At 39.2% G+C, this 10,804-nt stretch overlaps 1 protein-coding gene across 1 annotated transcript; it reads left to right on the top strand.

The window, feature by feature from the left end:
* The first annotated feature begins 3,014 nt into the window (after positions 1 to 3,014).
* On the top strand, positions 3,015 to 4,121 carry LOC111903362 (uncharacterized). Its single transcript, XM_023899139.1, has 2 exons — positions 3,015 to 3,706; positions 3,758 to 4,121. The coding sequence occupies exons 1-2, from the start codon at positions 3,015 to 3,017 to the stop codon at positions 4,119 to 4,121; spliced, it is 1,056 nt and encodes a 351-aa protein (XP_023754907.1).
* Positions 4,122 to 10,804: the final 6,683 nt, after the last annotated feature.

Raw genomic sequence — 10,804 nt, 5'->3', positions numbered from 1 at the left:
AAAATTGTGTCTCGTTGTCTACTGCAAAGGTAGAACATGTGGCTGCAACCAGTTGTTGTTCTCAAGTTCTTTGGATGAAAACTCAACTGACGGACTATGGGTACAAAATGTTGCAGGTACCAATTTATTATGACTCAGAGAGTGCCATTGCAATTTCTCACAATCCAATTCACCACTCAAAGACGAAGCACATTGAATTGCGGTACCACTTTATCAAAGACCACATACTTAAAGCTCATGCTACCGCAGCCATACCATATCGGACCATAGTTATTTGATCTCAACCACACTCATCATCATTCCACCACAACTACATTAAATGATCTGACATTTACTTCATAAAGACTAAAAGAAATTTGTGTGCTACTTAATGCTCTTTAATAAAAAAAAAACATTCTTCCCAACATTCATTTTGTAGCATAGAACATTTCAGACTCTTTTCAAATCATTTCTTTTAGTCAGGGCTATTTTAGGCTAATAAACAAATAATGTGTTTTTCCATAAAATGCAATCTTTAATCAAAGTCTTTTTCCTTAACAAGTCTTATCACCCAGCCGTTAATTGTCTAATTCGTTTCAACTCCATACCTTTTCACAACGGATAATAACCCTCACCACACGATTTATAGACGTGTGATCATGGGTCTGACATTTCATTAAATGCTCATATTTTCCAGGCAAAATATTTTCATTTTGATTTAATTTAGTTTCTACTGATAATGTAAAAACACAAAGGTTTTTATTTTACCAACTGTAATTTAATTAACAATAATAAATTTTCAAATCCGGAGGTATAAAAACCCCATTTTCCTCCCAAGAATGTTTTACGCTTTCTGACCCCTTACGGCGATCCTTCTCTTCTTCATCTTCTTGCTCTAAGTTTTCTACAAGTTCCTAATCTTTTCAAAAATGGTGAAATCCAGCATTTCCAAGAAACAATCCAAGGCCTCAGGGTTTGCTAAACCAACTGGTTTTGAAACAACAATCAAGGCTCAATCCCCATCCATTGCTTCAAGCAATTTTAGGGCTATGTTTGAAGATCATCCCAACTACAATAAAGCTATCCAATTAATGATCAAGTTCATTCCATCCCATCCACTGTTTGGTGCATTCGACTCATTCAATGACGTTGTTCCACTCTTTACTCTGTTCAAATGTGCCTTCTCAGCCTGTCATCTAGTCCACAACCTTCAGGAAGTTCACCTGCACTTGATCGACGAATCACAGGTCATGCTCACCAAGACCAAGTTTTTGGAAGCTATCAACCTTAGGGTTCCTTCCACCACCAAGTACTTCTCACCGAGCACACCAGACATCACCACCACTCAGTACTAGATGGGGTAACAAAAGAAGCTGAAGGGGATCGAAGAATTTAAGAAGAATCAGTTACCGGCGGTGTGGCAGTTTGTCTGTCACTTTGTCATCAGAAGTTTGTCCGGCAGAACTAGTGGCACAGACAACATGGGGATCAAGCTTCTCGAGCTTGTATAGAGCATATTCACCGGCAACACAGTCAATTTTGGTCAAATCTTTATGGGATGACTTCCTACAATACATTCCAAAGGAGACTCCTCGACAAGATGCAACTGAGCTTACCTTTGATCGATTTTGGTCTCTCTGCGTTTCGGATCTTTACAAGGAGGCAAAGCTAGACATGGGGTGATGATTCTACACTCTTTATCACCCGCGACTTAAAAAGATACACCCCTTCCAAAGATCAATCTATGTTTGGACATCTTAGGAGTCTGCCTATGTATATTTTGGAGTCTATTAGACTCGCTGACCCTATAGTTGCTGACCACATCGTGGCTACGAGTGGTTATGAACCCTACCACTCTTCCCCGCCCAGACCAAGTCAGACTATCGCAGCCCTTACCGAAACCCAAGGTCCTTTTGGTACCGCAGTTCCTACTTCATCTCATATCCCTACTACCGAAGAACAGTCTAGTCAACCAAAACCCAAACGCATCAAGAAAATTGTATCCTCCAAGAAAGATCCCCGTAACATTGTCCAAAAGGGAGAAATGTCCTCAAAGAAACGCAATCCTAGGACTATTGTATCTTCAGATGAAGCTCCTCATTCTCCCTCTGAAACTCATGACATACCAATCAATGTTGTCAAAGACTCTGATCATGACTCTGGTGATCTTTTCAGATGCAAAAAGCTCAAACTTACCCCAGTCATAGCCAAATGTGTGACCGGACTCATACTGCAGTCTCTCAACGGACTCTGGTAGTCCTTGGAGCCCCCGCAGGCTTAGTCACTTCTACCCTATCTACCTACTCAGATACAAAAAGTGTATTTGTTTCATCAGAACATGGAGACACACCCTCAGTTGGATCCCAAGAGGATCCCATTGGTACAACACACCCTAAGGTCACTAGGGCCGCACACTTACACGTCTCTGAGCCTAAGGAGTTGCACTCTATCCCTCTTTTTGTAACACAAACACTGCAAACACATGACCCATTACAGGGCACTTCTTCAGCTCTTGCCAGCACCGAGCCGAGGCCAAACTTGACTTCAGGTCAAGGAGACCAAGAAACTTAGGAAAACCTACTCCACCATCATTACATACAAGTGGTTTAGGCGTGGTGAGCACCAGTGTGCCAGGATCCATGAACTCGGGGGACACCCCGGTGCGAACCCAAGGATTTGACAGATATCGTTATGATGATTTCTGGACTCGATACCAACCAAGTACTGAATCCGGAATCAGGAAATATGAAGATTTTCACAGGGCTTTTTAGGCACGCAAGGCTCAACAAACTCAATAACTTCAGCAACGGGAGCATGACATTTAAACCGTAGCTAAATATTGGGCTGAGACAATCAGCAACGCAAAAACTGTCTATGATATCTTGCAAATTCAAGAATGGACATCAAAAATGGAGGCAACCTTGAAAAAATCTAAGAATCTTCAAGATGGTGTTGGTCCATTTCAACCTCCCCCAAATACTGAAGATCATGACTCAAACGATGATGACACCACAATATAGATCAGCTCAGGACCGATGTTTGGTCTTGATGATGTGGGTGTTAATGAAATTGATCAGCCTGTGCATTTAGATGAGTTCATGATGATTTTTGACAAAGAAGAATCAAGTGGATCTCAACACTCCACTTCAAAGCCGAAGAAGAAGAAGAATAAGAAGTTGGCAGTGACAAGAAAAGAATTTGTTTCTCTACAATCCAAAGTCAACCAAATTTTGACCACAGTCTCCTCCAACAAAACTCAAAACACTGAGCTTCCTACCCCACAGTCGTTAGTTGAAAGGGTTGAAATTCTTGAAACTAGGGAACATCTAACTTCAGAGCGCATCTCTCTCAAAATTGAAATGGGTATTAGAGCTCTTGATAATAATCGCACTGCGGATCAAAAACAGTTTGTATCCACTGCTGAAAATCTCATCAAAGAGGTGACCACACTCAAAGAAGAAATCAAGTCTACCCTTGAAAGTCAAACTGCTCACTCAAAGCACCTAGTACAAGAGACTCACAATGCTTATGAGTCAGTCATTGTGGTACTCCAATCCACCATCAACAATCTTCGACGCTCTGTCTCAGATCCATCTCATGTCAATGAGATTCTCAATCTTACAAAGGAAATCCATCAACTCTTTTTCAACAAAGAAATCCCCAACAATCTCCAAGTCTCCGAGTTGATCAAACAACAATTCACCGATACATTCTCCAAGAAGCAGTGGTTTGAGGATTAGCAAGTGTCTGATTCCTCAAAAGGGGGAAATGATCGCAGTCCGTTAAATCAACGACCCGTTCCTTCACATCATCACACTCCTCCGAGAACTTCACCAACTGCAGATCAAAACAAGCCTCCAACTCCTCAATCTTCACCGCAATCATCACCTAAAACATCAACTCCTATGCAATCTCATCAATCTCCTCCAATGCAACAACCTATTCCTTCACATCATCAAATTCCTCTGAGAACTTTACCAACTACAGATCAAAACAAGCCTCCAATTCCTCATTCTTCACCGCAATCATCTCCTAAAACATCAAATCCGGTGCAATCTCATCAATCTCCTTCACCGCAACAACTTTCTCCACAACAAGAAGTTCAACATCAATCCCCTCCTCATCAAGAAACTTCTCCTTAATTCAAGAATTTGGAACCATTAATGTCTTCAGAACACTCCAATGACTCTCTTGCAACTCGTCAAAGGAAGAAAGACTGGGAGGAAACAAAATTCGCTAAACTAATTTGTAGAGAACATGGTTTCGACACAATCATGGATGAAACCCTGATCAATTCTTGGGTTAATCCCACTCGAAGATTACTTGATGATGATTGTAGTCCAGTTCTAACTTATCATGAACCACCTTCGGATGGATACTGGGATATTCCGATCTCACCCAACTCTAAATTTTTCCATGTATTTGAACCTTTTGACCTCAGCCTTCCTGATAATCAAATGCTACCTCTCGAGTTTGAACGTCTGAACTAGTTCCATGCCAAGCATGGATCTAAATTTGAGAGCATCTTGTCTAATGGTAGACCATCATCAGTGAAAAGTTTCAAGATAAGGAAGTTCATGAAGACAAACTTCATTCAGTATACGCGTACAAGAAGAGGCGATGACTATATCAGGACTCAAGCAGATTTTCCTTGCATGAATCCTGAGGAAGTGTTTCTGATTGGAAGGGTCTTTCAAATCAAGTCTGAGAAACATCTGAAGATGAAGACTGCATATGACAAAGCTTGCGAATTTCTCAAGTCATCGGTGTGTGACTTTGCTAAGATTAATGCATACATTCATCTTGTACTTGCCCAAAAGTTCAATCTCCCAGCTCTTGAACATGCACTAGTATTCACTGGAGGTTATCAAGAAAGTTCCTTAGGAGCAACCAACTTTCCTGAAATTGGAGTTGTGTATAAAAGAGCCAACAATGATATCAAGTACTTCATCCCAATCACCGCAATGCATCGAATGACCCGCAAACAACTTGAAGTCGCCTTGGCTTCGGTTTAGAAGTCTAAGCATACAACTAAAGAAGTGAAGTATGAGATTACGAGAAGAATCACTTGGCTTGGAGAACCGAGGAAGTTTTGGTGGCTCCTTATCAAATTTCTGAAGCTCAATAAGTAATGAAGAAAAGTTGAAGAGGTCACTTGGGGGAAATTGTTAGAGCAAAAAAATGACCCTCTTAAACTTGGAAACCCACAATCAACTTTCTCCCTACCGCAATAAGGTGTCAACCGTAGTCTCAAGAAGTGAACCGCAATCTCTTTCTCTCTATGGAGGCTTAGTTACGTCCAACTGATTTAGTGTGATAACCTTTGTTTATCCAATGGACCTTGCATGGCCATACTAGTCGGTAGTTTTATCATTTGTTTATTCTAGATGTAACTTTTCGAGGCTCTATAAATAGAGTGCTCATGTTCTGTATCAAACACCTCTTACCACTTCTTTATCACGATCTTTTGATCTTTCTCTCTGAAATGTTAAGATCACTTTCTCATATCTCTATCTTACTGATCATCATTGAAGATCCTCTTCACTTTAAACTGATCTCACATACTAACTCATGTTTTAGTGAAAACCGTGTTACAAATCAGTTTGGTGTTTACTTGATATAACTTGTCATTTACATTTCCTTTAAATTTCAGCAATTTACATTTCCGCAGCTAACTATCTAACAAATCTGACTTCTTATTATTGTTGAGCTTTCATGATCCTTTGAGATTAACTTATTCCGCAACTATTATCTTATACTAACGTTTGTTCAAGTGTTTTCCAAAGTTCTTCTCTCAACACTTCGTATTTCTATCGAGAATGGCAACTGGTGTCTCGATGTAGTTCTGGACTTCTGGCTGTGATCTACCTAAATGTCCTTAAAAGGAACCACCGCGGTATTATCGACTATGCACTTCCACAGCTGTGAAACATGAAAAGTGTTGTGGACCTGTTTAAGCTCTTCCAAAAGATCCAACCGATATGCTACCTTGTCCACCCGGGCTATCACCTTGAAAGGTCCGATATACCTAGGGCCCAGGTTGCCCCGTTTTCTACAGCGGATGACACCTTTCCAAGGTGACACCTTCAGAAGGACCATGTCCCCAACCTGAAACTCCAAGTCTGATCGTCGTTTGTTGGCGTAACTCTTCTGGCGACTCTGGGCCATGTGGAGTCTACTCCGGGTGTAGGGTTTCAAAGCACTCCATGGATGATGGCAATGGGCCCCTTTGATGTATACTAGGTTAAAAGCCCAAGACTTGTCTTTTCCCTATAAATAGTCATGTATTATTCATTATTAGGGTTAAAAAGAGTGAGGCAAAATGTAGCCGCCACGTGAGGTTTCTTGTAGAGTTAGATTCTTATTTCTTAAGTGTAATTCGTTCCTCACAATTCAATAAATCGAGTGATCATTCGACATAATCTTCATTATTGTGTTTGTTCTTATTTTCCGCATCTTGTTCATCAAATCACAATTAGGGTTTTAATCCCAACAAGTGGTATCAGAGCGGGTCTTTAAAAATCTATTGATTTTTGAAGTATCGGTTCTTGATTTGGTGACTGTCTGCACATATATTGAAGATTATTAGTGTTTTGGCGGTATGGAATCAATATTTTTGTTCGATCTACTGTTCATGGAGGTTTATATTGTTCATCTACTGTTCATCTGTTTTTTTTAATCTGAATCATTTTTCTATTCGTTGGGGATCAAATCATTTGCTTAATCCCAAATCAATTAATTCCTTTGTTTTTAGCCTTTGAATCCAATCGTATTTGCTTTTGCTTTGGCCCAAAATGTTCAGTCCGTCACTGTTCATAAAGCGAGTATCTGATGATAATCACGATCCAGTTTTATTTGACCCTAATATTACATCTATGTCTCCGTTTCCGTTTGCGTTCTTGTTTTGTGCTCAATTCGATAATTCTTGTTTGTCAATTTCAACATCCGTGGCTATCGACTAAGGATATTGGGTTTCTGTTTCCTGTTCTCACCTGTTGCACAATTTTATTTTTTTTATCGATATCTTGTCTTGTTGGAGTCTAATAATCGAAATGGAAGTTGTATGATTTATTTGACATCGATTATGGTCAATTGTTTGTTATGGTTATGATAAATCTTCTTGATCCAGAAATCGATTTTGAAAGTGCGATTTTGTCACACCCCAAAACCGAGAACGGCGGAAACGTTCTGGGGCGGAGGACGTCATGTATAATATCAACAACAATGTAAAGTAGTAAACAAGCAACAACATCATCCATTGCATTAATAAAATAATTATTATACAATTGTATTCTGACAAATTTTGATAAACACTAAAGCATAAATCAAAATGAAAGATAAGTCTTGAATAAGCTCCATCTTCCGTTTTCCTTGCATCGGTACCTGTCTATGATGACCTGAGGATACAAGTAATTTTGAAAGCGAGTATCAGCTATAAAGCTGGTGAGATCATAAGTATTAATGTGTCTTAATTTGTGAAAACTTATAATTTCTAAGACTTGACATTGCTTTGAAAGAAAACGAGTATAAGTATGAAAATATTTGTAGCTCAACTGTATATGTTTGAAAATCCCTAGAAATCCCTATGATTTCTATTAGTAACAAAAGGAGTCTTCTACCAAGACTTAACTGTTCTGAGTGTGTGTGTTTCTTGTAAGAGTATGTATATTTTCCAAAGTATAACTATTATTACTCAAAATATAGATTGTATATTTATGTTTAAGTGAGGTTATCACTGAAATATGTACTGGAAAAATTAACGTAGTACTAAATCGTAGCTCTAAAAGGGCTACTGTTTATCAACGGATAGCATCTACATTACCGCGCTTCCTATGAAAAATTCGCGAAGTGAATGTAATGGGAAAGAGATGGTACTATGGTGTAGTGTCAAACTACAACCGTACCTATTACCTTAAATCTAGGGTAATACTACCAAGTACCACAGTATTTGGATATATATATGTATATATATCAATACACCGATACTCAACTTGCCTTATTTGATGGATAAGGTATAATGTGATGTCTAGATCCCAGACTGTTTCGCTCCCCTATCAGAGGGATTTTAGGACCCACACACGACCCCTGCATGAATGCAAGCCGTGAGCACCACATTACCTGCGATCATGTATACTCGATATAACAATCACAATCGTAGTGTGCTTTATCAGTATAGTTAGATCCTAAACTGGTTCTGAGCTATAGCCTCTAGTGACGTCTATCCTATGTATATGAAAGCGTACTCATGTAAGTGTGATCACGTAATTGTACTTATGGTGTACTGAAATGTTCTACGTGTGCTAGCGGTAATGTGTGATCTCTTTATCTAGCAAGTATTGTCATGTAAGTGTTCTAGTATAGTTGTATATGTTCTCGTAGTATAGTTGTATATATAGACTCATGAATGAACTGACTCATTGATCTAGCAGTTGTAATAGTATGATTCTGTATTACCCCGATGGTAACTTGTTAACAGTGTGTTTAGTACGTATGATTATGGAAGTACTTTTATGTCTATATATGTATATTTGATATATAATTAATATGGAAACGACCTTCGGATGGTCACCCAAAATCCTATCAGACCACATCCAAATCGAGGAAAAGGAAACAAGGTGGATAGCCTTCCTAAGCCCTTTAAACATTATTTATACGTCTATACATATATGGGCATGCAATTTGTAATATAAAAGCATAAATAAGTTTGGTAAAACATTTGAAACATAAATATTAGTTTTAAGGAAAGATCGACTTGATGTCAATCTATAAAACCATTTGAAGGCATAAGTTTGATAAAACAATATAAGTATAAGGAACATTTGTTTGAAACACTGTTGTAAATAAGTTTGAAATATGATAAACAGAGTAAGAGGTACAGTGTAATAAGGAGTTTAAAACATATAAAATGTTTATAAAAATCATTTGAAGGAAATTGTTTGGTAAAACGGCTAAATGAGTAGCCAAATCTTTTGATTGTTGTAATTTAATCACATGTGATTGATGTAATAAGTAATATACTCCTACTTACTAATCACATGCAATTGACATAATAAGTAGCATGATTCTACTTGTATCCCCCCCCCCATAAAGCATTTAAAAGTAGTTTAAAACATTATTTAAGGGGTATGAACTCACATGAAAGCTTGAAGATAGCGAGATGGAAAACCGGGCAGAGTTTCGTCTCGGGAAACGGATTTTCCTCGGGATTCTCGGGAATCTCGGGAGTAAAATCAACCCTCGGGACTTGAGCAAAAAGACCAGAGCTTCGGGTTATAACGGGCACGGAAAACGAGGCAAGATCGAGAGAGAAATGAGAGAATTGAGCAACTTTTTCGGAAAGCCTCGCATCCTATTTATAGGAAGGCTGAACCGCCTCCGAACGCGGGGCGTACGCTCGTACGCAGCGCGTACGCGTACGTCATGCGTGACCGAAGCCTCGACTGCCTCGGTTCGGATGGGACGGGTTGCTGGGTACGCGGGTCGGATGGGACGGCGGGTCGGACGGGACAGCGGGTCGGACGGGTCGGAGCTTCGGACGGGTCGGATGGGTCGGATTCCTCGGATATCGGCGACGTGGACGATCCGAAGCCCTTGATCTCAGTACGCGGGGCGTACGAAGGTACGCAGGGCGTACTTCGGACCTATCCGATGACTCCCCCTTCGGATAATACCGGGAATTTATAATTAAATTTATATTTATTTTAATTAAACTTCTAAAATTCATATCTCCCTCATACGAACTCCGTTTTTGACGTTCTTTATATCCACGCGAAGGTGAGACCATGATCTACAACTTTCGTTTAGATTCCGTTGGCAAATTCCGAAATTATTTTTATTATTTATTTATTAAAATGACGTGATTAAGGAATTTCTTCTAAAATTCATAACTTTCACATCCGAAGTCAGATTTGGACGCTCTTTTTATGCACGATCATAGATTGAGGGTGTCTATAACTTCCATTTAGATACTTAAGGCTAAAAACTATTGCATCGAAATTTCGCGTTTTACGATTACTCGCTGATGCCGGTTTTTCCGAGAATCTTCGGTTGGTCATAACTTCTTCATTATAACTCGGATTTTAGGGTTCTTTATATGTACGAAAACCTTGATTCGGTTCCTACTACTTTAATTAACCCAAATAAGATTTTAGGAAAGTTATATTTTGACCTAAATTTGATTGGTTTTACATTACATTGTCTCGAAATATCGGGTTGTCACAGATTTGATGGGTGTTATACTGATATTTCGAGCACCAGTGCTGAACAGACGAAGATTGGATGAACAAATCTGAGTTTTGATTTTGATGGTCAAAGAAATAAAAATTAAAATTGAAATGAATGATTTCTCCTGTGAATTTAATTGATACGAATGACATGTGAATCGTAATCGTCATTACATTTGGTAGCGTTCGGAACTAGAACATGATTGGGTCTTCAAAAACCGATTTGCTGTGTAATGGGTCTTGGTATGTTGGGGCTTAAATCGGAAGTGTGGTCAAACTTCAAGGCCAAAATTGATGTGAAAAGTTCTTACCTGTGAACGAATGAAGAACGAATCGATCTCATCTGGATGAACATTGGTCAATAGAAAAGTCAAAATCGCTGTGAAATTCTTACCTGTGAATGCTCGTTTACTGTTCTTCTCTTTGGGGTAAAATCGTCAAAATTGAAGCGAATCTATGATTGGGTTGTTTGTTGCCTTGGAACGAAAGAAAGGAAGACAGAAAGCGAACTTGGGTTCGGGTGCTAGCACTTGGAACGAAAGGGGGGGAGATTCGCATTAGCAGCTCATGGAACGAACCTCGATCTTGTGTTCGTGTGTTTA

Source organism: Lactuca sativa, chromosome 6 (assembly GCF_002870075.4).
Source record: "Lactuca sativa cultivar Salinas chromosome 6, Lsat_Salinas_v11, whole genome shotgun sequence".
In the NCBI taxonomy this organism is placed as follows: domain Eukaryota; kingdom Viridiplantae; phylum Streptophyta; class Magnoliopsida; order Asterales; family Asteraceae; genus Lactuca; species Lactuca sativa.
The sequence above is the reverse complement of the archived record's forward strand: the minus strand, read 5'-3'. Positions and strand labels throughout refer to the sequence as shown.